The sequence below is a fragment of the Sarcophilus harrisii genome, chromosome 5 (assembly GCF_902635505.1).
Source record: "Sarcophilus harrisii chromosome 5, mSarHar1.11, whole genome shotgun sequence".
Classification (NCBI taxonomy): domain Eukaryota; kingdom Metazoa; phylum Chordata; class Mammalia; order Dasyuromorphia; family Dasyuridae; genus Sarcophilus; species Sarcophilus harrisii.
Window position 1 is genome coordinate 250755305 of NC_045430.1, and position 27921 is coordinate 250783225.

A 27921-nucleotide genomic window follows, 5' to 3' on the forward strand; every position below is an offset into this window, starting at 1 on the left:
CTAGTTTTTAATCCACTTTGCTATCCACTTCCATTTTATGAGATAATTTAAACTCATTTCCCTTTGACTACCTTCTCACTAGTGTTTGCTATGTAACTTCTCTATCCATCCTTCTATCATTCTTCCCTGTTTCCTTTTCCTCCTTTCCTATGCATAGACACTTTGCTCACTAGTGTTTTATGTATATGATACATCTTCCTCTATCTAAACTCCTTCTATCATATAAGGTTCCAATGTCTCCTCCTACTTCCTCTCTATAGCATAAGACAATTTGCTATGCTTACTTCATGTGATATAATTTACTATTCTCCTTCGTTGCCATTCCCCATGAATTCTTTTATAGGTCATCCATCAAATGTAATCTCCTGCCTATTTACTCCTTCTTGCCCTAATAAGTCATACAGCTTCTTCAAGTGATTATAATATTATCTTCCTTTCTGTCCTTTCTTATGCTTTTTAGTCTGTTCGAAATCCAATTTTCTTCTCAACTCTAGTCTTTGCAGAGAAAGTTCAAAGTCCTCTTTGTCCTAATGTATTTCCTAAGTTTATGCTCAGTTCTGCTGAATAGTTGATTCTTACAGTTTCATCAAGATTTTGCTTTATAGATGTATATTCTAAGCCTTGATCTGTTTAACCTATATATGCTTACTAAATCTTGTGTAATCTATCTGAAATATCGATATTTATTGTTTCTGATTACTCTAGTTCTTTGCATGAGAAAAGTTCAAAAGTCCTCTGTGTCACTGAATGTCCATTTTCCCCTGAAAGTTTATGCTCAGTTCTGCTGGATAGTTGATTCTTGGTTGTCATCCAAGATTTTTTGCTTTTTGGAATATTATATTCTAAGCCCTTGATCTTTTAACATAGAAGCTACTAAATCTTGTGTAATCTATCTATGGCTTCTTGATATTTGAATTGTTTCTGATTATCTACAGTATTTTCTTCTTGACCTGATAGTTCTAGAATTTGGCTACAATATTACTTTTTCATTTTGGATCTCTTTCAGGAAGTGATTGGTGGATTCTGTCAAAGACTATTTTACCATCTTTTTATAGGATAGCAGGACAGTTTTCCTTGATAATTTCCTGAAGGATGCTGACCACACTCTTTTTTTTTTATCACATCCAATATTTCTTTTTCCCCCCACTATTTCTTAAATTATCTCTTTTGGATCTGTTTTCCAGGTCAGTATTTTTTTTTTTTGTTTGATTTTGTTTGATTGATTCCTGATGTCTCATAAGAGTTATTAACTTTCACTCTCCCAGTTCTAATTTTTTTATTATTAAATCTTTTTATTTTCAAAACACATGCATAGATCATTTTCAACATTCACCCTTGTAAAACCTTGGGTTCCAAATTTATTTCCTTTCTTCCCCCACCCTCTCCCGTAGATGGTAAGTAATCCAATATATGTTAAAGATGTGCAATTCTTCTATACATATTTCCGCAATTATGCTGCACAAACAAAATCAGATCAAAAAGAAAAAAATGATAAAGAAAACAACAAAAAGAGTAAAAATGGTATGTTGTGATATACCCTCAGTTCCTACAGTACTCTTTCTGGGTGTAGATGGCTCTCTTCATCACAAGACTATTGGAACTGGCCTCAGTCATCTCATTGTTGAAAAGAGCCATTTCTATCAGATTTTATTATTATATCATCTTTTTTTTTCCTGAGGCAATTGGGGTTAAATGACTTGCCCAGGGTCACACAGTTAGGAAGTGTTAAGTGTCTGAAGCCAGATTTGAATTCAGGTCCTCCTGACTTCACGGCTGGTACTTTATCTACTGCATCACCTAGCTGCCCCTATTAATAAATTTCTTAACAAATTTCATAAATTTATAAAAATTTATTAATGATGTTTGCCTATATTGTCTTTCTGTGCTTTACCTCTTCTTGGTAGATATTAGGACAACTTTTGCCTCATAGAAGGAAACTGGTAAGATATCTTCTTTCTGTACTCAAAAGCAGTTTATGTAATGAAGAAATTATTGATTAAATGCTTCACAGGAATAATTTATAAGTCATTCTGCAGTAGGATTCCTTCCCTTAGGTTGTTACTTATGACTTAATTAATTTTACTCTCTGAGGTTGGATTGTTTATATTGCCTATTTCCTGTTTTCCTAACTTGCCAAAATTAAGTATAGTAGTTTCTGGTTTCTGCTTCTGAGTACAGAAAGAAGATATCTTTATGTTTAGTAGTTTACCAAAGAGCTATTATGTCTAACATTTCATTCACATCCTTAACTTCTTGTTTATCTTTCTACTAGATAGCTAAATCAGAATGAGAAATATTTACTGTCAACAATTCTTTTTCTTACTCTCTAGGTAATATGATAATTTAGTTATTTTTACTTAAAGCATTTAGGTACTAATGTCTTTTTATGTATGCATATTTAAAATGTATGTTTTCATTATCTATAGTGTGTTTAAGCTTCATGTGGTTTCCCTTTATAACCTTATTTAATTACTGCCCTGTCTGTGGTCATGATTTACACTACTGTTATTTGAGATTCAAATGAGAAACAGTATTTCAGCTCTTCATGTTATTCTTGTATGAATATTTGTGTTTTAAGAATATTTCTTATATGTGGCAAGTAGCTAAGGTTTGTTTTCTGATTCATTCTTCTGCTCTTTTTTGCTTTATGAATAAATTTATCCCTTTCACATTTATGATTATGATGCTTAAGCTTGATTTTTTTCTCTCCATCATCAGATCTTTTTTTTAATGTTTCTTCCTTGAAAATTTGGTCCCTAGGAGGTTGGAACAATCAGATTTTAATCCATTCTCTTCCTCTTCCCTTCCTAGTCCAGACTCAAAGCAAGTATGCTTCCACTCTGCTTGTAACTATAATTTATTTTTAGCTTGATACAGCTTTCTCTCTGTTTCTACCCTTTTTTTTTTTTTTTTTTTTACAAACAATTGTCTTCCTTTTCTCCATTACAGACCAGGCTTCTGCTCACTTTAAATTATTCTAGTACTACAGTTTCTTTTTGTAAAGTTTGAAAAATGTTTTCTTTCTTTTTTATTTATTTTTTTGTTTTTTAACCCCTTCCCCCATATTTAAAATAACAATCCTTGTAACAAAAAGAATATAGCCACATCTGTCATTCCAAAAATGGATAGATCATTTTGCACTTCAGTTCATCAGTCTTCTTTTAAGAAGTGAGTAGCATCAGGTTCTCAGGAATTATGTTTGGTTGCTATGATATTGATAGATGTTGAAGCTTTCCAAATAGTTTTTTATTACAATGTTATTATTGTGTAAATATTCATAGTTTTGTATATAGGTTTGATGTTCTCTTTCTGCTTACTTCACTCTACATATGTCATATAAATCTTCACAGATTTCTCTGAAACATCCTTTTTACAAGTTCTACAATTTACAATTTTACAATTTCTTATGGCACAGTAATGTTTAATTACATTCATATGCCATCATTTGTTCACCCATTCCCCATTTGAAGGGCATCCCCTTTGTTCCCAGTTCTTTGCTAAATCAAGAAATGCTGCTATATTTGTGAACATGAGTCTTAAACTCTTTTGGGTTTAAGTGATATTGCCGGGATAAAATTATGTACCATTTAGTGATTTGGGGGGCATAATTCCAAAATGCTTTCTAGAATGAATGGACTATTTCACTAGCCTATCAGCAGTGGAGAGTGTGCCTGTCTTCCCACAATCTCCCCCATTCACTTTTTCATTTTTGTCAGCTTTACCAATCTCAAAGGTATGAGATGTTTTATGCATTTCTCTAGGAGTAATTTGAAATTTTTTAAAGCTTCTGTCTATTGATAGCTTGGGATTCTTCCTTTGAGAGAACTGTTTATGTCTATTGCCTATTATGTACTGAGGAATAGTTCACATTTGTATATCTTGAAATTAGTTCTCTATATTTCTAGGATATCAGTCCTTTATCCTAGAAACTGGTGGCATTTTTTTTTAACTCACTTAACTGTTTCTCTTCCATTTTAATTATAATAATTTTTTGTGAAAGTACTTTCCTTGTCTGGACATGAGCTCTTTATGAGCCATAGCCATGATTATGAAAAGTGTTTGTTCCCTATTACTCTTATTTATTTATTATGTGATCTTTTATGTATAGATTATATCTATCCAGAACTTATTTTAGTCAAATAGTATTAGTTATTAACATGGTCTGTTATGTTTATAGTTTTCCTAATATTGAACCAATATTATACTTAATATAAACCTTACTATATCATACTATTTTGTACAAATTTTATAGGCTATTTGCTAGGTTTTCTAATCTATTTAAAATATTTGCAATACTCTTGATACTGGTCTATAATTTCTTTTCTCTCATTTGACTTTCCTTGGTTACCGTTTTGTTTTTCTGAATTTGGTAATTTAAGTTTTGTCTTTCTTATTCTTATAATCTTGGTGGTTTAAATTTTGTAGATGTTTATCCATTTCACTTAAATTGTCAAAAAAATTGGCATTTAATTGAAATTTCCTTTATTTCTCCATTTGTGGTGATTTTTCTTCTTTAATTTTTGACACAAACAACTTGATTTTCTTAATGTTAATTAAGAGTTTATTTGGCTTATTATTTTTTTAAAATAGCTTTTGCTTTATTTACCAATTGAATGATTTTTTAAAAAATCTTATCTTTGATTTTCACAATATCTATTTGAAGTTTTTCTAGATTTTGTGTTTGTTTCACATCCAATTCATTCTGTTCTTTTTCTTATTTTTTGTTGAAAGGATATAGATTTTCTAGTGTTAAATTATTTTAAGCATTTAAATTTTCTGCTTAGAACTGTTTGTGGAAATTTCCTAACAATTTTGTTATGTTCTTTTATTACTTCATGAAATTTAATATTGTTTTTAATTCTTTGACCCATGAATTCTTTAGGATTAAGTTGTTTAGTCTCCAATTTTTAAAAATTCTTCCTTCAAGAGCATATATAATTTTTTTACCTTGTAGTATATAAGTAATATTTTAATATTCTACTATTTTTTCTACTTTTTGAAGGTATTATGGCTCCAAAACTGGTTAGTTTTCATAAATATATCCTGCAGAGCTGAGAAATATCTATATTCCTTTTCTCATTCAGTAAACCAGAAATCTGAGGTTCTCTTCAGGTCCTTAACTTTTTTATGAGTTTTATCTAAATCTGAAATAGGTACATTGAGGTCCCCAACTATTATAATCAACTGTCTCTTTTTCCCTGTAAGTCAATTAATTTTTCTGCTATTCAGTGATAATTCATTCTTCATATTGGAAATTTATCCATAATTTATAGTATCTTTAAGTAAAATGTAGTTTCCTTCTCATCTCTTATAACTGTCTCTTTTTAGCCTTGTCTAAACTCGTGATTGCTGTCCTTTCCTTTTTGAGTTCAGTTGAACGGAATAAATTACATTTATTTTACATATAAATTACATTTATTTTAATACTGTGAAAATCTTTATATTTCAATTATGTTTCTTGTAAATGTTTCTTGCATACTATTGAATTCTGCTTTCTAATTTATATTGCATTCCTTTTATGTTTTAAGAGAAATACGTCCTACTCATGTTTTTGAAATGATTATTAATCATATATCTCTTTATTCTTTGCTCTCTGTGTTTTCTTTTCCTTACCCCATCTCCTTTCTAAAAAGTTGTGAGAAAAAGTGTCCTCACTACTAGTGATATACCACTCCACTCTCTTCTTCCGTTCTGTTTTCAAATCCCACTCATAGATTTTTGCCCCTTTTTCTTTCTCTTTAATCTTCATTTCCAATCTATCTTTCAGAACTGTAGTACATTTTTCTTATGACTACTCTTACCTCCCTAATTCTATCCTCCCTCTTAAATCCCTTCTCTTTTCTAGCCTTTCTGATCCTGTTTACTTTGACATCTTTTTACACCAAATAGGTGTGTGTGTGTGTGTGTGTATGTGTGTGTGTGTGTGTATGTTTCTAACCATCCTTTGTCCATTTCAGATGAAAGTGATGTTTTTGTGACACATGCTGTCCCCACCCCTTCCTTTGTGCAAGGATAGTCTCTTCTTTCCCCCTTTTTTTCCTTAATGAACTCCATTCCCACCCTCATCTCTTTTCTTCAGTTGAAATCATTAGAACAGAACAAAATAATCTCTAGTCCCTCTGTTTCATTTAACTCTTTTTTTATTTTTTGAAGACATTAGGATTCTAAGTAAATATTTTTTTTCTCCTCCCTTTAAAATGCAAACATTTCTTGACTGTATATTCCCTTCCAATTGCCCCAGTATATTTACCTTCCTCAGTTTCTCTAGACTTCTGTGTTTTTAAAGATTCTGTTTTTGTTTTTTAGCAAGAATGCTTGGAAGCCCTCTAATTCATTAAAAATCCATTTTTATTGTAGAATTATATTCAGTTTTGCCAAATAATTGTTCTTCTTTTAAGTCCTTATCTTTTGCCTTTTGGAATATCATATTTGAAGCTTTTCTGTCCTTTACTTTTGTAATTGCCAAATCTTGGATGATCCTGATCATAGTTCCTCTGGACCTGATCCATAATGTTTTTGAGAATTTTCATTTGTGGGTTTCTTTCAGGAAGTGAGTGGTGGTCAGGGACCTGGATGGTTTTCATTTGTGATTTCTTTTAATAAAATATACCTTTATAAAAATATAAAATATTTTTAATAAAATATCATTGTTTTTAATCTGAGTGTTCTTAGATTAACTTTCTATGATCTGTTTCCCAGGTGAGTTGTTTTAATTAGAAGACACCTTATTTTTTCCTCTTTTTATTCCTTTCATCTTGTTTTAATATTTCTTATTGTCTCCTATAGATACTTATTTCTGTTTGGTATATTCTCATTTCCAAGAGGTCTGTTACTTATATAAGAAATTTCATATCTCCTATATTAAACTTATTCTTCTTTTTGTTCTTCTAGAGTTATAATTTAATTTATAAATATTTTGTTTATTTCTTGTTTTATCCCTTCTAGAAATTTTATTAGATCTTGTGGGCAATTATATTTCTAAGATTCCGCCTGTAGACATTGTAAACATAGTCTTTTCCTCTAGATTGTATAGTGAAAGTCCTTTTTATTGTTATTGTCATACATGTTTTCTTCTGTTTATTCATATTTCAAGTTTTCCTCACTAAATTAGGACTTTTTATCATGGCTAGAATCTGACTGTTCCTGTACAGTTAGGATGGGATGGTAGACCCCCTGCCTAGTCTTGATTTGTATTGTCCACTAGCTCTCCCTTACATTTATATCTAATGTACATAAAGTGCCAGCAGGTCCCATGTTCATCTGCATCCTCTTTGTATAGAATGCTGAGTTTTTCAAGGCTGTCTATTATTTTTCTAGGTGTTTCCTACTACTCCTACTAGGTGTCTCTTCAAGGTTTTTCAGCCTTCCGTTTTGAGTCACTCATTCTTATTCTTGGGTTTTCTTTGAGAGTCTCAATCTCCTTTTTTATCTCTTTCTTTGATTCTTTTACTAAGTCTTCCAACAGTTCTTAGGGTTGGTTAGTATGTTATACCTCCCTTTCTTTGATTCTAGTTGTTACAGAATTATTCTCTGCAGTCAGAGATTATTTGTAGCATTTTCTTACCCTTTACTGTGTCTTTTATTGCCTTAGGAGTTTCTTTGCTTGCATTTCCTAAGTTTCTACTGTTTTTTCTGTTGGGATTCCTTCCTTTCCACTTCTTGTAGTTGTCATTATTGTTTTAGTTCACTTAATTCTAATGTACTAGATTTTTTTTGATGTCACATGGGGGAATGTCACTTATGTTTTTATGTGTTATCTAGATATATGGCTTAGTGTCCTACTGAAATTTAAATCTCTGATAAATGCAGATATGTTCTCCTATATTAGAATACATTGAGCAGCATCATGCACCCCACTGAACAAAGAGATCAGTCTACCTGCTAGATACTAAAAGTACTTGTTGGTTCTGTGAGACCGTCAGAATCAAAAGGGATGTCTTCTGGATTTTGTCTCTGTCTCCTCCAGTAGCCATATTTCTTCACCATTTTGGTAATGTGCATTTTAAAAGAGGATCCCATAAAAGCATATAGGATTGGGTTGAGACAGCTGTGACAAAGGGCCAGGCTCTTTGTGATTTGGATGGCCACATCCATGCGCTTGCTCGTTTCACAGTCAGTAATCAGCGAAAAGATGATGTCGATGGCTTGCCAGAACTTGACTATGTTGTACGGCAGCTGAGTAATAAGGAAAACAGCCACAACTGCGAGTAGAACCTGGAGGGCCCGAGATTTCTTCATGTTGGGCATCTTGATGAGTGTCCTAGCAATTACAGAATAACAAACTCCCATTATGAGAAAGGGTAATACAAACCCTAGGCAAATTTCCAGGATCTGAATTGATGCTTTCATTGTTATTCCTAGGTGGTGTGGAAATATGGGCAGGCATCTCTTCTTGTCATTCACTGTGTTAAAAACTAGCTGAGGTATGCTCAGCACTATTGCAGTGATCCAGACACCAACACAAATAATCCAACATGGTCTTCCTGCCCTTTGATGCCCTGGGACTTTAGTGATTGCAGAGTATCTGTCTATGCTGATGCAGGCCAGAAACTGCATCCCAGAGACAAAGTTTATGGTGAATAAGGCTGACGTCAGTTTACACATCGGTACCCCTAGTACCCATCCATGCACTGCGTTAACTGCCCAAAATGGCAAGGTGATGAGCAGAAGCAAATCGGCCACTGCCAGATTCATGATATACATGTCAGTTTTGGTTTTCTGTTTCTTATAATAGGCGTAGATAGCCACCACTGTGGAATTTCCTGCAATCCCAACAATAAAAGCCACTGTGTAAAAGGTTGGCAGGAATACCTTGGCAAAGTTTCTGACCTCCTCTTTGACACAGAGTATTTCATACTGACTGTAATCCTGAGTGCCATTTACTTCATTTTCATCATAATAGTAATCTGTTGACTGATTGTGTTCCAGATCCATGGCCCCAATCTACAAAGGAGAATCAATAATGAATTTATTAGTCTACCAGAGTATTATACAAAGAAACTTTTTTTTTATTTCACATAATTGTTATTCCTGTTGAGAAAATAAGCTTTTGCTCATTTCACAGTCAATAATCGGTGACTAGATGATGTCTGTGGCTGGCCAGAACTTGACTATGAAACATTCCTTGGAATGAAATTACTTTTTTTTTAGTAGGCTTAATGATATTAGTCAAACCCATGTTGAATGCATATCCACAGAAACAATGATTTAATATCAAAGAGACTGGAAATGTGTCTTATTTTGCATTAGGGAAATGGAATAAATATGTTGTTGGTTTTTCATATTGTTCAGACACTAAGCAAAAGTATGAAAAAAAAAGTTTATTTAAAAAAAGTAAGAACTCTGAAAAATGAGCCAGGTCTGTCACAGAAACTGTTACAGAATCCTCCCACCCACCCACTAAGTTTGTAGTTTTGACAGTTGAGCTCAAAGCAATCATGTAAAATGAGGGGGAAGATTAGTTAAATTAATCTTTCAGCAGCCAGACTTTAAAAAGCCCAGGTTGTTTTTGTAGAATTACAGCTCTCTCATGTTTTGGTATCTGTTCAGGAGACATTAGCATCTGTTAAATACTATATTTGGCTGACTTCCCTCCCAGCGATTAGGAACAATGCTATTCTTAAATAATAATAAAAATATATAGTAACTTTCAAAGTTTTGATTTTTAAAAAGAATGCTCATATTCTCCCATGGATTTTTTTCTTTGTGGATTTTTGAATAATAACCCATCAGGAATGAAAGCACAGTTTTAAAAAAAAAAAGAAACACAAATAACTGAATTTTTTTCTTGCAAGAGAAAAGTATTACATTTGCCCTTTTATTTTAAATACATAAAGTGGGGTACAGTACAGTTTATAGGAAGAGATGCTATATAAATATAAACTACTTTCATTATATAATATCAAGGTATTAATTTAATTATTTTCCTCCTAAATTATTGAAAAAAATTACTTATGGCTCTTCATCTTTTCCTAGTGCACCATTTAGAAACACAACATAAAACAATTAACACTAATTCCTACAGTTTATAGAAATCTTGAGAGAAAACACAGCTATATCAAAGGAAACATAATCTTCAAAGGTTCAAGTGGCAGTCATTAATATTCCTCATTAGTATTCCTAAAAACATGAAAGCAAAATTGAAAAGGAGAAAGAAAAGAATATTTGGTGGCAATATTGTCTATAAAATTCACTATAGTTGTACAATAAAATAATTCAAAATAGTGGCATGTTTTTTGCCCTCATGATGAAATAAAAAAGAAAAGCATATTTTTGAAATTCTTTCTGTGTAATACTATTTAAGTACAAAATAAAAGGAATGATATTATTCTGCCACTAAACTTTATTTAAAAGTTGAAGAAATCATTGTTTTTACAAATGACACCATATTTTGACTGTGTGCCTTTAAATCCCTTTGCAAAGTCATCCCCTTTAAATATGTAAATAAAAATATCTGTCCAATTTAAGGTACATTGGAATGAATAAGAAATAACTGACCTGTTCTGGAGAGCAGCCGACTCATGCAGGGACTGTGAAGTCTAAAGTCAGTTTGGTCTAATTCATTTTACTTTTGTTCTCAGTCTGACTCCCCGCCTCTCGGTTTCTTAGCCAAGGAAGCCTTCATTTACATCTGATTTTTTTTCTTTCTGTCTTCCGGAAAACTAACTCCAGGAGGACTTGGAACACTTTTGTCTTATTATTCCATGCTAATATACATCCTAAGGACCCAACTTGTTTGGGAAATGGATTTAAAAGAATAGCATCTCATTTGAAAAAAATTAAAATCTTGTAAATATGCCTATTGCTGCCAAAAATACAAGAGAGTAGCTGCAGATGTAACTGAAAGACTAAAATAGAAATTCACTCAAGAGCATCGGTGCAGATAAAATTACATAACCTTGTAACATTAAATGTTATTTTTCTCTTTTATAAGGAAATGTCAGGGTTTATCTTTGAAGTAGCTATCTGATATCTGATAAAAGGAAATCATTGCAATTGAGAGTAAACTCTTCAAAAAGCTATTTGTGTATCTACTAATAAATCTTCTGACTCCCTACCTCCCTCAATCTGCCCTCTACTTTTTCAGCCCCTCCTTTCCTTTCCCCTTCTACTTCTATCCTCCCTTCTGTTAGCCTCCCCCTTTCTTTCCCCATTCCCATCCTACTTCCCTATAAGATGAGACAATTTCTATACTAAACTAAGTATGTATGATATTCCCTCTCTGAACCAAATCCAATGAGATTAAGGTTCAAACAATGCTCACACACACCCCTTCTTTCTCTCAACTATAAAAGATCTTTTTTTTCCTCTTCATGTGATTCTACTATTAAATTTTAAACAATTATTAGATAGAGTTTAAAATTTTGGTTTTGCATTGTATTGTATCAGACCCTTAGTCTTTCTGGCTACACCAGTCAGCAAGCATTTATAAAACACCTACTGTTTCCTAGGCACTTTGCTAGGCACAGGGGATACAAATGTCAAAGAAATGAAACAGTACCTTGTCTAGGAGACTAATACAAATATAAGTATATTCAGAAGATATATATATATATATATAAAGAATAACACAGTTAAGTATAGAGTAGATAAAGAAAAGTGGCTCAAAAGGGAAGAAACCAGCAGTTTGGGTAGAAGAAAAAGCTTCGTATAGAACAGCTCAGCAAAGTAAAGCCAGGGTCAAATCCTATGTTTGTAGCTTGGGAGCAAAGAATGGTTTTTAGTTTTTAAATAAAATAAAATTTTATTTTAAAATGTTTCATTGAGGGCCATGGTTTATCCATCCCTAAAGAAGGTGGTATTTGATCTGTATTTTGAAGAAAAAAGTGGTAGTGAGGAAGGAGTAAATTTCTAAGCCTGGCAGGTCAAAACCCTGAGATGTATGTGTCAGAGGGGAGGCTAATTTGGCTAGATCCCAGAGTGTGGGAGAGGGAAGAATGTCTTAGGAACCTGGAAACAAATGGAGATGGAGAGTTTTAAATCGAAGCAAAAGAGTTTGAATGCTAGAATCAGTACCAAGCCCCTGAGGCTTACTGAGTAATGCAATCAGGTCTGAATTAGAGAAAATCACTGTGCCTTCCTATATAGGATGGACTGGCATGAAGAGGGACTTGATGCAGGAAGAATGTTCTACTTGACCCCAAAGTTAATCATTTTGGCATTAGCCAGCAGTAAACTTGTAGCTAAGGCCCCCCCCCCCCTCTTCTCTCTGGCTAAGCCATTAACAGTTCCCAGTTGATTTCACCTGGATTCTTGCATCAGTCTATTGATTGGTTTCCTTGCTACAAATCTGTTCCCAGGGCAGTTGATCCTCCAGTCAGTTATCCGAATAGATCTTTGAAATCTCAGGTCTGTTGAGTAAACTTCAATGGTTCCCTATTACTTGTGAAATTAAATATAAAATCCTCTGACATTTATTGCCCTTAATAGCCTGTCCCCCCACATCCCACCCCGCCCTTCTCACCTTCACACAGTATTACCACAACTTTTGCCTCTCTACTCTGCTTATTCTGTCATCTCATAACACTGGGCTTCTTGCTATCCCTCACACAAAATAATCCATCTCCTTACTCTGCATTTTCATTGTTTAACTCCCTTGTTAGAATTTGCTTCTTCCTGCCTTCTCTAAGAAGCCTTTCCTGAGCCCTATTAACACTGATGCCTTCTCTCTGACATGCTCTCCAATTTGTCCTGTATAAAACTAGATTGGAATTGAAGAGAGTTTGAATAATGTGAAATTAGATTTAATGTGAATTACAAAATAATACCAAGCCATGTTTAATAAAATCCAGAATTAATGCTATGCTTATGAGTTGGTCAAAGTATTTATCATGCTTTCTCAGTCTGCATTTGTCTTTGATTACATGTGGAGCTGATGTGCTGTGTACTTTATTACCAACAGTCATGCAAAAAAGAAGAGACCTGTTTTTACATTAAAACAAAAATTAGATGTAATTGAATAACATAAGGGTAGTCATGGGGACGCCAAAAAAAGGATAATATTTTGAAATAGTTGAATATGCAATATGGAATAATATAAAGCACAGAAGCGAAATAAAAGAGATAAAGTTACGCAAGGTTTTTGAGGTTTGCAAAATTCCTGAGGTTCAAAAGAGACCCCAAAAGGTTGAGGTTGCAGAATGTTATTGTGAGAAGAATTTGCAGACTTGAGCCCATCCCCAAGTCAAGGGGCAAAGTTTATTATAATTGTAATACTAATAGCCAGCCTAAGTTCCAAAAGGATTTAGCAGAGAACCAGCAGTAAGGAGATAAAATTTATAGGACAAAGTTAGAGAGACCAGAACTTCATGTTAATTATTTGCTAATCTTATGGCTTAAGGTAGGTTTGAGGGTGGTCTCTTCACGCTTATCTCAGGAACTTGGTTATCACTGATCAACGGATTGTCTATCTGACATTTAGCAGTGTTTGTAGGACTCCAATATAGTATTCTTAAGTCCAGGAGACTGTAAGATAATCATTGACAGACAGATTGTTAGAACAATAGCACTCTTAAGGTCAGGGGACCATAGGATTACTGCTATATTGTCTCTAAAGTCTAAAGGAAGAAATATAAAACTATATTATTATATTCCTAAGGCCAGGAGACTTTAGGATCTTTGATAGACAATTAGAACAATTATAACATTCTAAGGTCAGGGGGCCTCAGGATTACAGCTATATTTCCCCTAGAAACTGTACCCCATCAACATAGTACAAGGAATTTATAGTGTTACAGTGATGGAAGTGTAAACAGTGACAGAAATGGGGCATCTTTCAATCATATGGACAGCAGATTGTGTCCTCTTAACAAAGTAGCCATTCAGGAAAACATTTCATAATGATTTAAGCCAGCAAGAAAAAATGGAAATGAAATGGATAATAAAGAAACTTACTGTAAGCCTTAGTTGGTTTATTCACTTTAAAACTGATATAAAAGTTAAAATTGTATTATGTTTAAAATTACTGGAGAGACAGTGCAAATGCAATCATAGCAGCAAAATGTCCTGATGTTTTGAAGGAAATAATTGAAGAAGGTAGATGTGCTAATTAACATATTTTGAATTTGAATAAAATAAGGTTTTTTGGGGAAAAATTGATATCTTTTGGAGTTTATATTTCTAAGAAAGAAAATATTTGCCTGGATTTTAAAAGTATAAAGATGGTCCAACTGATGAGGAGGAACCCTGAAAGTCTCTCTCAAAAACTCCTTCAAGGAGAAAGTCTCCTTGAATTCTGACCTGTGTAAAAGACCCTTCAGAGGGAAACAGGACAAACAGTTTCATCTAAGTGGGGCTAGTTGAGTCCCAAGTTGGAGATTCTAACCCCATTGAATTAGAGATTAGTTGAGAAACACTCATTCAATTCTAAGATTCTCTATTCAAATTCCAGCTCAAGCTGCACAGCTCCCATCAAGAGCAATCCCCAGCTTGTAGCCAAGGCCTCAATTATAAAATGAGCCAACTTGGGGCTCAGTCCTTGCAGAGGACCTAACATGCCAAGGAACTTCTCTCTCCCTGGCATAGCAGCAACCTCTGCCCACTGAAATGATATTCTCTTTCAGCATTACCCTCTTTATCTCTTCCTCACCTATTTCCCTAACAAGACTTTATACCTCTCTGTTGGGATTTCTCTGCTAGAAATTCTCTATCTCTCTGCCAGAACTCCTCCACTAGAAACTTCATATCTCTCTTCCAGGACTTGCCACTAAGGAATTTGGTCTTTCTACTTATACATAGCAAAGGCTGACTTCCCAATGCCAATAATAAATTTCTTTTGCCAGTCTAGCTTTTGGGCTTCATAAATTCCTTTATGAAAGATCTCTGCACCCCCAGAAGGGGTTCCCACAATTCCCTACTTATCATATGCTGAATCCAAAGGGGATGTAAGGGAGTCAAACCTCTTCATTTGGTACCCTGAACCCCAAACCTGCCACTGACCTCATCATTTAACTCCCTGACCACCAGGAACCCTAAACTCATCACAACTACAGAAGGGAATTCTTAAGAAAATCAGCTCTTAGTTAACAATTTCAAAATCTCAGTACTCTGAGAAGCTGTTACCATTGATTGCTTCTGTTTCTTTCTCAGACAAATAAGAAAACATGAGTGACTAAAGACTAGTTTTCAATTTTTTTCAACTGAAAAATATTGCAAGAAGAGTTCTTTCACAAGCAAAATCACAAAGCAGTTTTAAATAACGCTCCATTTCATGCAGCTATACTTGATTTATTGTAAGAGAATGGAAGAATTCATATTTGAGGAAAGATAGATGAAACTCTATTTACCAGCTTATGTATGAAGGTTTAAAGAAAGAGAAGACAGCTCAGTATATATGGACTTCTAGCAATAATAATAATATTTCATTATAAGTTTAGGCTAATTTTTGAGGTGTGATATTAAGTCATTGTAATTTTAAAAAAATTTTCTTTCAATAATTACCCTATTGTTCATCCTAAACTTGAATCAGAAATATGTTTTTCTTATCCTTTCCTATTATAGTAATAGATTAAAATTTTATTTTTACAAATATTAACTCCATGTTTCCATTGGATCTGAAATTATATTTTACTTATAATTACAAATTCAAATAGCATGAATTTAAATAACATAACCACTTTGCAGAATTCATTATTCATACTAGGTGGGTCCTAGTTGTTTATCTTATTTGTACATACTTGTTTGCTCTTTCCCCACCAGAGGGTGAGTTCCGGGAGACAGAGACTGTTTTTTGCCTTTCTAGTAGCTGTTGTGCAGTCATTTAGTCATAGCCAACTTTTCATGACCCCATAAACCATCCTGTCCAAACTATGGGGTTTTCTTGGTAAAGATACTGGAGTGGTTTGCCATTTCCTTCTCTGGTGAATTAAGGCAAACAGAGAACTAGTGGCTTGCCACGCAACTATTAAGTGCCTGAGGCTGAATTTGAATGTAAGTCTTCCTGACTCCAGCCCCTTGCTCTATTCACTGAACTATCTAGCTGTCCCTGGCACCTCTTAGGCACTTACTAAGTGCTAGCTGACTTTACTTGACTTTCTTATTCATTATTACATTGCCAGAAGTTCCCAATATTGGATACATATATAAAGCATTGTGCTGAAGCAGTAGAAAAATAGGAATGCAAATACAAAAGTGAGACAGCCTCATACTTCAAGGAGCTCACATTCCAGGGGGGAAGATAATTCCTCCTGGAAATTTCAGGTGCAAGTCAGATGGAAAGGCACCATAGTCTTTGTCAATGGTCATACCTCTTCTTTCATGCCATTTCTGCTGATAAATTTATATCAGATTCTGACGCTGAGCCATTTGACACTATATGGAGCAGCATCCCTTTTTCCAAAGTTCTTGGCTTTCCAGTCCTGGGCTTTCCCATCTAAGATTGAGAGAAAATGGCAGCAAGGTGGTAGTTTGACCTGCTTGGCCACACACGCTGCCTCCTGTGAGAGCTCAGCATTAGGCAGTTGAGCTGGCGACCCCTTCTCTGCATGTGATGGTTTTGAGAGCTGGGCCTGTGGAATGGTGGGATGGGGGTGGGAGGGGAGTTGTCCCCCAGGATCTCCCCATTCCAGTGGTGAGTGCTGAGGCAGGAGGGCCCATCTCCACAGCAGAGTGGAGGAACATCTGTAGGAATCCAATTACCTCTTTCACCCTCTTGACCTCAGACCACATGCACTCATGAATCTTTGAACAGGTCCCATGGCATAAGGGACAGAGTCTGAGTGGAGATTCTAGGAGACAAAGATCCATCTTCACTAAGCCTCGGGGTTCCAACTGTGTCACAAGGCAGCCGGACTGGACCACCACCACCTGCCTCAGACCTGCCATTTTCTCAGGATCAGCAGCATTCACAATGGATAATTGCAGAGAGCTGCCTACAACCCTGAGGACATGACTTTCCCAAAAGCCACTTGGTTAGCATCCAAAGCCACAATGAGCACGAGACCTCCTGCCTCCAAAACCAGACTTCCATCTGGTAGAGCACTCTGCCTTTCTCTGCCATTAATGAGGTGGAGTAAATTAAACACCCTACCCTCAGCACTGAATTTTCCCCACTTATGATGGAAAGATAATTTTTCAGAATTTGTGTGGGGAGATGGGGAGAATTTCTCTCAAATTCTCTTTGCTTACAATATGAGTATAATTCTTGATGATTGTGTGAATGAGAATATGGTTTTCTATAGTTTGCAGCAATAAAGAGATATAGATAATAAAAAATAATAGAGAGAGCATTGTTGTTTAAAATTGACTGATAGGGAATCGCTTAGCAGAACATATGCCCAAATGTTTGCTCTTCCCAACATTTTCCCCTTCCCCTTCATTCACTATCTGAAGATTATATAAACCTTTTCATTCCAGAACCTGCTCTAGGGCCCCCAGTCCTAATTCATGCTTATCTGAATGGCTCACTGCATTTCAGACTGGGCTTCAGGCCAGCTTCCCTTGAATTTCTTGCCACTCACACACACACATTCTTTCTCTCTTCTCTCTCTCTCTCTCTCTCTCTCTCTCTCTCTCTCTCTCTCTCTCTCTTTCTCTCTCTCCATCCCTATAAATTTCCAAAATTCTTTGACTACTACTCTCCTATAAGTAATGCCTTTTTTTATTAGAATGCAAATTCCTCAAGGGCAGGGACCATTCTCTTTTGTGTCTGTGTGCCTAGAGCTTATTCTAGTGCTTGGCTAGTTGGTTATTGTCCTTTGCTCTCGAAAAGGACCAAAATGAAGTTACTGTTAGAACTGGATTGCAGTGTGTCTGATTGTGGCTGATCAGACCAATAGGAGCTCGGTACACTCTGCCACAGGTCGCACACAAATAGCCCATGTGAACATTTGGGCTAACTTCTCTAATTTTGTGAATCTTGTATTTCTTTTGGGCTAATCCAATTCTGCTTGGCTCATGAACAAGCCCTTCTCTGATGAGGGCTCTCCGTGCTGGCGGCCCTGGGCCATTGACCTTTATTTAAAAGGAACCAAAATGTTTTCTTGAGAAAACATTTGAATATTATTATTTTTAAATTACATTACATATTATTATATTAATCTATTATTGATATATTCGATGTTATATTAAATATTGTTCATATATCATCATAATTATTTATAATGATACATAATAATTATGGATTACATTATCATCTTTTATTATTATTTTTGCCTTGCTACTCCTTTTATCAGATGAAAACTAAATAGTTTCGTAACACAGTTTTTCTATACTAGAAATTCAGTGATGGAGGCAGCTAGATAGTATAGTGGATAGAGCACTGGCCCTAAAGTCAGAAGCCTCTGAGTTCAAATTTTATTGCAGACACTTAATACATCCTAGTTATGTGACCCTGAGCAAGTCACTTAACCCCAGCTACCTCAACCAAAAAAAAAATCATTTGATGATGTTATAGGCTATCTAATGCAGTCCTTTCATTAAAGAAAGAAAAGAAAAGAAATCCAGTGACAGGAGTACACTCAACTCCCAGATTCTATTTGTATCTCATCAAATTTTTTGTCCTCTTTTATTTTCTGTTTGAGGATGATTTTGTTTGATGATCACAGAATCTTAGATTCAGCATGAAGCTCAGAGGCTGTGCAGTCCACCCTACACCAGAACAAGAATCCTTATTACAAGAACACTAACAAGTTTGTCAGTCAGCATTTGCTTGAATGACCAGTGAGGAGGAACCTATGGTTTCCCAGTGTAGCATATTTCACTCTTTTTTTAAAATTAAAAGCTTTTTTGTTTTCAAAGCACATGAGTGGGTAATTTTTCAACATTGAACCATGCAAACCCTTGTGTTCTGAATTTCCCCCCTTTCCCTCACCCCCTCCCCTAGACAGCATGTAATCCAATAGCATATTTCACTCTTGAATAGTCCTAATTGTTAAGAAATTTTTTCCATTAGTTAATTCTAAATTCACCTCTTTGCAATGTCCACTGCCCCTTGTTCCTGTCATTTAGGGTGGGGCACTACAAGTCTAAATCTTCCTGTTTTCAGGCAGAGACCCTGCCCCCTAAATCATCTTCCAGAACACTCCCAATCCCTTAGCCATCCTGGCTGCCATCCTGGTTGCCATCCTGGCTCCCACTCTCCCACCCAATGGGCTCCAGCTTATCTGTGGGCTCCCCTCAGGGTGGTGGTGGAGGAGATAAGGAATGCACATGCCAGAGAAACATTCAGTCTGATTCATCTCTATCACGTCAGCATCCTTGAAATTGTGCAGTGTTTGGATTAAAAACAACAACAATTATATTATCTACTTCATCTGTTTCAGCTAGAACAGGGAGAATATCTCCTGGTCTCCCACCCAGATTTTCCTGAATTTATTTAATCTGTGTTTGTATCCTGTGTTCTTGACTGAAGCGATGTACAGGACATAAAAAAGCTGAGACCATGTTGTAAATGGCTGTATCAATGGCTTTTACCTGCCAAAATTTTGTCTGTGGCTAAATGGAGAGATGAAATATTTGTGAAGGGGTTTTCCATTTTTTCAGTGAGAAAAAAAATCTGATCACTTGCTGATTTTTCTCATTTGAAATCTATTCTCACCTTCTTTACTTTAACTGAATTTAAAAAGGAGAGAATAGAGTTGGAAAGTTTATATTTTAGCCTGTATAATGTTAGAATGTGTAAAAGCAAGATTGAATTATTGTATTGCTTATTTTAAAAATTTATTCAAAATGTATTCACTTTCTAAAATTCACTGAGGACACATGTTCAAAGTTTAGTCAATGGGCTCCACAGTGATTTTCCTCCAAAAGAAAAAGCTAGCCACAAAAACCAAGAATCCATCTTGTACTGTCCCTTAAATGTCTGAAAAAAATGGATTATCAGACCAGGAAAGGAAGGAAATTCTGGCGAAAATCCATTTCGTCAAAAGTATCTATCTTCTGTCTCCTTCTCTAACTAAGAGCAGAGGACTATTGTGGAGAAGCCTTCAGTGTTCTGGATTTCCAGATTGCTCTATAGGGAAAGAAGTGCTCTCCAAAGGAATGACTTCCCAAACCTTATATCTCTATAAGATACTCTCTTCAAATTAACTAAATGTAAAGGAGAAAAGCACATTCTTTATGTCACTAGTGTCTTTCTACTTACAGGCCTCTGTTTTTTAAACTTAACTGAAGTTTTTACAACCAAACCCCAGAGGGAATTTTCACTTGAGTTATCTAGTGTAAAAGGTGGACTCTTTCAGAAAGTTGTCACAGTTTCTCTGTGGGTCCTCCTGCCATTGACAGAGAATAAAACTTTCTGCTGTTGCCAACAAATAATCCTTAGGCTAAATTGGTCGTGAGCTTTAGCAGATTTAGCTGGGCTGATCCTCAGGTAATAGACCTGCAATCCTTCAGTGATAAGACTTGCCACAGCTTGTAATCTGCTAACAGTTTCTGAGAAAACAGAATTTTATCCACCCTGTGACGAAGCATTAGGAGTAGAGATTTGGTGGAAGAAAAAAGCTACATGAGAAATCAAAGCTATCTAATGTTAATAGAGATAAGTGGTAGAAGACTTCTCTGTAATTTCTAGTCATCAAGGAAGGTTCAGTTATAGAATCAGGGCACTTCACTGTTGAAAACTTTCTTAGCAGATGAGCACGCAACCGATAGCAACCATGAACTCTAGCTATTTCCCCTTGCCCACTGCTCATCATCTGGATATTCCTAGTATAAAACAGTGCTCCCATTTTGCACTAGAATCAGCTGATATTTCCTCCTTCGAGGTTCTAGAGCTAACCCAGAAAGGTTTTGACTTCTAATATTCTCATTTATCAACCTTACTGATTTTTTTCAATTACATTCAAGCACCTGTTTCCCCAATATCAGTTAACCTTTTAACATCAATGAACTTTTACACACGGATATTTACTGAGAAGATTTAGCAAGAACTAGAATATACATCCCCCCAACAGGGAGCTAACTCTTCCCTTCACACACCTACTTGGTTCCTGGGACAGTGGATCCAAAGTGGGTGCTACAAAACATTTCCTGACTCTTGTCCTGTCCCCCAAAGAAGGGAATGTTACTTCCGGCCATGGGAGTATGTCTTCCACAGAATTCCTCTCGGCTTCACTTCTAGGTTTGCCTTAGCTTTTGAACACCAAGCTCTCTTCCTCAGTTGAGCTGGCTCCTTGATAGGCCAGATCAAGCAGATCATTGTCAAGCATCTCACCTGGTCCTGCTACTCTTGCCACAGATTCCAGAACTCTGGTTGTCTTTGGTGTCTCGGATCGTCCCCAGGGGCTCCTGCTTCAGAATACTCAGGCACCTGAAGTTGGGAAAAGAGCATTGTTCGTGGATATGACATTAGATAGACTAGTAAAGGCAACCAGAGCTGCTCTTCCTCCACCCCCAGCCTGAGGTTTAAAGCCGTTCTTCCTTGTCACTCAAAAATGCCAGGGAAGAAAACAAGAGATTTTCTTTTTCTTTCTCTCTCTCTCTTTCTTTCTCTCTTTTCTTCCTTCTTTTTTTTAATCTTCCCTTTCTTTCTTTTTCTTTCTTTCCTTTCTTTTTTCTTTCTTTCTTTCCTTTTTTCTTCCTTTCTTTCCTTTTTTTCTTTTTCTTCCTTCTTTCCTCTTTTCTTTCTTATTTTATGTGACTATTCAATTCAGTCTCAGCAGCCATTTAAAAACCTTTTTTAAAAATCCCAGCATAGTAAACTACCAGGAAACAATCTGGTGATCTTGCTTGTGTTCTGTGAGGAAGAAGTACTCTTTCATTACATACCCAGAGGAGGCTCATCAAGCCACCGTGGCTTGGGAACATTGTGTTCTAAGGACTAAGTTCTCCTTGGCCAATCCCTTTATTACACTAGATTGAACCTCAACTCTTATTGTTTGCTTTTATCTCTGAATGGGACAATATCAATTTTAGTAACGAACAACTAAGGTTACTGTTTTTCAGTTTAGTAGATAAAAGTCCAGAAGTTCCAAAGCAAATATCTTTTATTGATTCAAAAGAACATGGCTTATACATTAAGCCAAAATTTTATAACTTTATTATTATTTATATATTTTATATATTATTTATAGTATAAATGAGTAGCTATGCGGAATTTTCTGAAGTATTACCTTTATTATGTTTTTTTTATTACTTAAGTTAATGGACCTCTTTTAATTGAGAGCAGACGTCTTGCAAATAACTTCCTATCTGACTCATATTTTTTTAAATGGAATTTAGTGGAGAGGTTTTTGCAGAAATCCAGAAGAGCAACAGAAGAAGCCATTTCCACAAAACTGGAAAACTTCACATCAGGGAAGGAAAAATATATACATACAGTTTTAAGTGCTCTACAGTTATACAATTTGATTTATAATGCCCATTAAATATTTTGTCTTTTTGGTTTCCTTGTATAGTCAGTGAAAAGACCTTGCCCTTCACTTCCTTCCATAAATCTTCTAAAACAGAAATTAAATCAGTAGGAATTTGTGTTCTGGAAACCCTAATCATCACAATTTTACAGGGAAACTATTTGTCCACAACTGTTTTATATCTCTTTGAGGGGTTTCCTTGTTCCTGTCTACCCAAGATAAAAGACAGTCACAGGATCTTCCATCCTTCACACCCCTGTGCTTCCCAGTTCCCTCACTGTAATTTGTTTATAAGAATTTTGCCCAAGGCCTCCATCAGAGTGCTTCTCCATTCCTTCTCACAGCATAGAGGAGGCCAGGGTTCTCTAATGTTAATCCAGGAGAACATAAGCTCTAAAAGGTTCTTGCAATCCATTTTTAGCTTCTCATACCCACTTCGTGTCAGATTCTGTCCTCCCTCTTCTAAGCCTGGCTGCCTTTGCAGAGGCTGGCCAACAGTCACCTTTCTAGCCCTAGCAAATCACGAAATCTACCCACAAACATATGAAGAAATGATGAGCTCTGTGAATGGAGGGAGGCCCACACCCTTGAAATCACCAATTCCTCTGAAGGATTAAAATTCAAGTTGGAAGAAAATAGAGGTCCATAGAGTCATATGTAACCAGATAGAAGAAGAGGAAATATAGTGCTCTGTTTGTGCAACAGCTGGGCCTCCCATGTTCTAGGACCCGGAAGTCAGCCAAAAAGGCCTTCTCCAGGCCCATCAGCAGGAGCCTCCTCACAGCCTTCCCATGTCGGTCCCTGTCCCGTGAATCAGAATGGCCGTCCACTTGGTTCTTTTAAATTTGGCAGATTGCCCCCCGGAAGGTAGCGTATTCTGCACCTGTCATCTCAACTCTCGTCGCCTTTACTGATCAGCAGACACAAGAAGTGCTTAATGGATCAGATGAACAAATAAAATAGCTTAGAGTAGATAGCAATAGAATAAATAAATAGCATTCCCAATGAAGAAATGCCAAGGGTTCAGTGGAAACCAGTCAGTCCCCTAACCTTTCTGCCCATCAGTCAGCTGGCCCTCTGAGATCACCTTTATAAAGCAGTAGAGGAGGGGCTTGGTAAAGGCTTGCTCCCCACCTGTGGCTCTCTTTGCTCCTCTGTCGCTAGCTCTGGCCCAGTGTCCTCCTCCCTAGCACTGTCAGCCTTTGCTCCTCCCCTTCCCATTTCCTATACAACTTGGAGATGTAAGGCAGCGGCATACTTGTGACCTGCCTGTTGCTGCTGTTTCCTTTTTTCCTGGACAGGTTGTGTGGCCAATTTCACAGATTGTCAGGCTTCTTCCATAGCTTTTCTCCAGATAATCCTTCCAAGAGTCTTTCTTGAAATACAGCTTTTCTTGTTAAGAGCCAGTGGATTTGTCATCAGCCAAGTTAATCCTTCCTTTGGACAGTACCGCAGTCCCTTTGTCCTGTCTGCCCACAATGTGCAGTGTCATAGAATTTCAGATACGGAGCTACCTTAGGGATCATGCAGAACGTAGGTGACTGGCCCGCGATCTCACAGCTATCTTGTGGCAGAATTGCATTCTAACCCACAGGCTACAATGCCAAAGCCGTTGTTCTCTCGGCAATGGTAGAGAATGAGAGTTAAGACCTGGGTTCAAATACTGACTCTGAGCAAGTTAATTAATGAATTAGAGCACTGGACAGCCCTAAAACAAGATGCCCAGAAGGTGTTGAGCCACAGGAGTCCAGAACACTGAGGGCACTGTTCTACCCTCTCCCCAAGATGGCTCAAAAGCACAATTAGATGGTAACAGCAAGACTGATTCCAGAGTTCTCAGTCATTGGAGTGATGTTGAGTCGTTTCAATCATGTCTGACTCTTCGTGACCCCATTTGGGGTTTTCTTGCCAAAGATACTAGTTTGCCATTTCCTTCTCCAATTCATTTACAGATGAGGAAACTGAGGAAACCAGACTTAAGTGATTTGCCCAGTCCCATAGCTAGTAAATATCTGCCTAGGCACTCTAGCCAGCTCGATATCTTGGTATCTCTTGGCTATGAAACGAACTTATTTCTTAATGAGGAGTTCTTATCTAGCTATCTTATATGATGTTACTGTTTAATTTTAGGGAGCAATTCCTGGCAAATCTTACCGAGCCTTTGGATTATTTTAATTATATACATATATATATATATATATATATATATGTAAAAAAAATTGAATCGCTGTAGGATCTTGTGCAGACCTGTTTTTAAACTTGGGCAGGCATCATTGCTGTTACAGATTTAATTGATAAAATCTCTTTGGCAGATTTAATATCTAGAGTATGCTTTTTCCCCTCAGGGAGTTAGGTGTTTATAGAGATGCTGGTGAAAATGGAGAGACAGAAGGTATGTGTTTATAAGAAGGCTTTTAGTGGCTGTTACAGTCGTCTAACTGGGGAAAACAAAACTTGAAGGCAATAAAATGTATTTTTTCCCAAAAAAATCATTGTACTTACACAGATAAAGAAATCCCACTTAACTTGGGAATCTACCTGCCAAGACACACACAGGAACTATATGAACACAACTACAAAATACACAGACAGTCTAAATAAATGGAAATGTATGCATTTTTTATAGGTAGGCTAAGCCATTTTAATATGGGTCAATACTATATGAAATAATTTACTTTCTCAGTGTCATATGAATCAAACTACCAAGGAATTATTTTATAGAGTTCTAAAAATTATTTCTAAATCATCCAAAAGAACAAAAGTTCAAGAATCTCAAAAGGAATAATATAAAAATGGAGAGAAAAGGGGCCTATCAGTATCAGATCTCAAACTGCACTCTAAAGCAGTTATTTTTAAAAACTGGAAAATAGAGTAGTTGGTCAATGGAACAGATTAAGTACACAGTGTACTTAAGCAGCAAATGAACACATATTCACAAATTGCCAGGTTATAAGTATTTGATCAACCCCAAAATCTCACCATTAGGTTAGATACTAACACTATTGGACAAAAATCTTTTAAGAAAACTGAGTATTCTGGCAGAAACTAGATCTAGACCATATATGAATAAAAAGATATTGCCCAAATGAAAAGGACATGAACAGAAAGTTTTCAGAGGAATAAAAAATCAATAGCTATTTTTAAAAATGATCTTTAGGAATTAGAGAAATGCAAATAAAATAGCTGAGTGAGCTTTTACCTTATACTCATCAGATTGGCAAATGACAAATTTTAGAGAAACTGTGAGAAAATAGATATATTAATTTCTAGAAAGCAGTTTGGAACTCAGCCCAAAAAGCAATTTTTGTGGATACTCTTTAGCTTAGTAATATGAACTATTAAGTCTATAACCTAGATTAGAGGAAGAGGGAAAAGATTCCCATTACAAAAATATTTATAGCAACTCTTTATGATGACAAAGAATTGGAAATTGAGGGAGTGCTTGTTAAGTAGGAAACTGCTAAACAAGCTGTGCTATGTGAGTGTAAGGAAATGCTGTGATACTGTAAGAAATGATGAAGAGAAACCTAGGAAGACTTATAACAACTGATACAGACTGAATTCAGCAAGAAGAGAACAAGTTGTACAACAATAACAATATTGTCAAAGCAAACAAGAAAGACTTAGGAACTCTGTTCAACACAATGATCCTTTGTGATTCCAGATAGTTTTTAATGAAGCATGCAGCCCATTTTGAGAGGTGATAGATGAGGAAGGTAGAGATTTATGAAATACCAATGAACGTGGTTCAATGTCCAAATGCAGGAATTTGTTTTATTTAATTATACATACCTATAACAGAAATTTTATTATTCTTGCTTTTTCAATGAAGAAGAGCTGAAACAATAGATCTTCATTTTGAAAAAAATAAAAATTTTTACAAGCTATCGTACAACAAACACATAGACAGGCCCTTAGCATATGCCCTAGACACTCAGCAGTTTGAATAGCCCCCAGGTTGGGCCCTCTTCAGTTTCCTCGTGGTGCAGGAGAGCCAGGATGGAACAAAGTGTACTGGAGAATGAGGCCCAAGAAAGAGGCCTTAACCATAGCTTAGCCCTTAAATTGGATGAATAAAATCCTAAAAACATCTCTCCTTTTATCCTGGCCCCTTCTTGGTCCTCTTTTGGTAGTGGATAGCACATAGCTTGTAACAGTCCAATCACACAGTAGAACATTGAAATTCTAAACAGGTAAGACTTCTCAATTGGAATATCACAGCCTTAGTATGTGTGTGTACATCTGGGGCTAATTTGGGTGGAGGCACTTTTTTTTGTCCTAAAGGCAGCAGATGGATAACTGTTTCTTTCTCTTATGGCATTTCCTACAGTTTCTCATGCTGATGGAATCCAGCCTTTTTTCTTCAGAGACTTATTTACGCATTTTGAGAATGATAGAGTTATGCTTGTGTGCATTTTCCATCAATCAAAGATTTTTGTTTTGCCAGGAACAAATAAGTCAGTAACAGAAAAAAAAAATTAGGAGTTTTGAGTTTTAAATGATCTTTTAGAAAGATATTTGCTATTTTTTTTAGGAGCTGGGAATCCAAAATGTAAGATTGCCATTGTCTTGGGTAGAAATAAGAGTTCTTCTGCATCCAGGTAATAAAAGAAGTTATGATTTTACAACCTATTTCAAAGCCAAAGATAGTTTCACAGAAATGAAACATAATTTCCAGAAAGCATGCTAGAAGGTAAATTTTGTTGTGAAAGTAAATTTGATTGAATCATGATTTCAATAATTTTGCCAGAATCTGTATTTGGAAAAGATTTTGGAAAGTGTTCTTTCTCTGTGTGCTTCATTGTAGAATTTCCTGCATTTATCAAGTTTCTCAGTTCTCAGAGGTGTGTTGAGAAAGATTATGGAGCATACTGTTTAACCTTCTATCATTTCACATGTGGTTCTACTTCAATCTAATGTGGTAGTCTTGAAATGTTTACTTCTAAGCATGTCTTTCAAAATCTTAAAGTCTTAGAAAGACTTCTTTATACTTAGAAAAATCTTGAAAAAATCAATTTAATTTTTTTCAAGGGTTAAGTGACTTGCCCAGTTTACAGAGAAGTGTCTGAGCTCACATTTGAACTCAGGTCCTTCTGACTTCAGGGCCATTACTCTATTCACTGTGCCAGCTAGCTGCCCCCAATCAAATTGATTTTTATAAAGTTGTAACTTTGACTTATCTTTGAAGTCATCATGTGCTTTGCCTTTTGCATTATTATCAAAGCCTGTCTCTCAGTGCTACTGTGTTTCTTTTGCATTTTTACCATTGCAGACATTATTGCAAGTCATCCTGACATCTCTTATTTTTTATTGGAACAGACACAAACAGCACAGCATGATACTGGTTCCAATCAACACGCCAGGAGTGAAATTGGTAAGGCCATTGTCGGTCTTTGGATATTTGGGTAAGTAAGAAATAAATAGCAAACATATTAATTTAATTTGAAAAATATTCACTAAATAATTACTACGTTAAAAAGTATTACATATTATGCCGAGCTGAAAAAATACAGCCTCTGCTCTTTAAGATGTTAAAATCAAATTGAGGGAAATACATAATATGCAAAAATAAGGATTTGGCACAAAATTGAATGTGTTACAGGCAAAGAATTTAAGGGCAGAGAATTTTCTT

The 27921-nt window shown here is 35.8% G+C and overlaps 2 protein-coding genes across 3 annotated transcripts in view; one reads left to right on the top strand and one right to left on the bottom strand.

The window, feature by feature from the left end:
• ACAD11 (acyl-CoA dehydrogenase family member 11) overlaps nucleotides 1-27921 on the top strand; it is an 87428-nt gene that overhangs the window by 48215 nt on the left and 11292 nt on the right. Inside the window, exons 14-15 of the mRNA XM_031940121.1 lie at nucleotides 26824-26890; nucleotides 27609-27694. Coding sequence (XP_031795981.1) covers nucleotides 26824-26890; nucleotides 27609-27694 — 153 coding nt within the window. The remainder of the gene's footprint in view (nucleotides 1-26823; nucleotides 26891-27608; nucleotides 27695-27921) is intronic.
• ACKR4 (atypical chemokine receptor 4) lies at nucleotides 6168-21423 on the bottom strand. 2 transcript variants are annotated; one of them, XM_031940122.1, is made up of 2 exons: nucleotides 21152-21423; nucleotides 6168-8943 (listed from the first exon to the last, which is right to left on the bottom strand). In XM_031940122.1, the coding sequence occupies exon 2, from the start codon at nucleotides 8932-8934 to the stop codon at nucleotides 7882-7884; it is 1053 nt and encodes a 350-aa protein (XP_031795982.1). In that variant the 5' UTR covers nucleotides 8935-8943; nucleotides 21152-21423; the 3' UTR covers nucleotides 6168-7881. The 2 variants fall into 2 exon arrangements, with proteins under 2 accessions (XP_031795982.1, XP_023360922.1); XM_023505154.2 differs by lacking the exon at nucleotides 21152-21423 and adding an exon at nucleotides 10498-10802.

What these genes read in the sequence shown, in the direction of transcription:
- ACKR4 (XM_031940122.1), bottom strand. Translation starts at nt 8,934, where the DNA reads ATGGATCTGGAACACAATCAGTCAACAGATTACTATTATGATGAAAAT.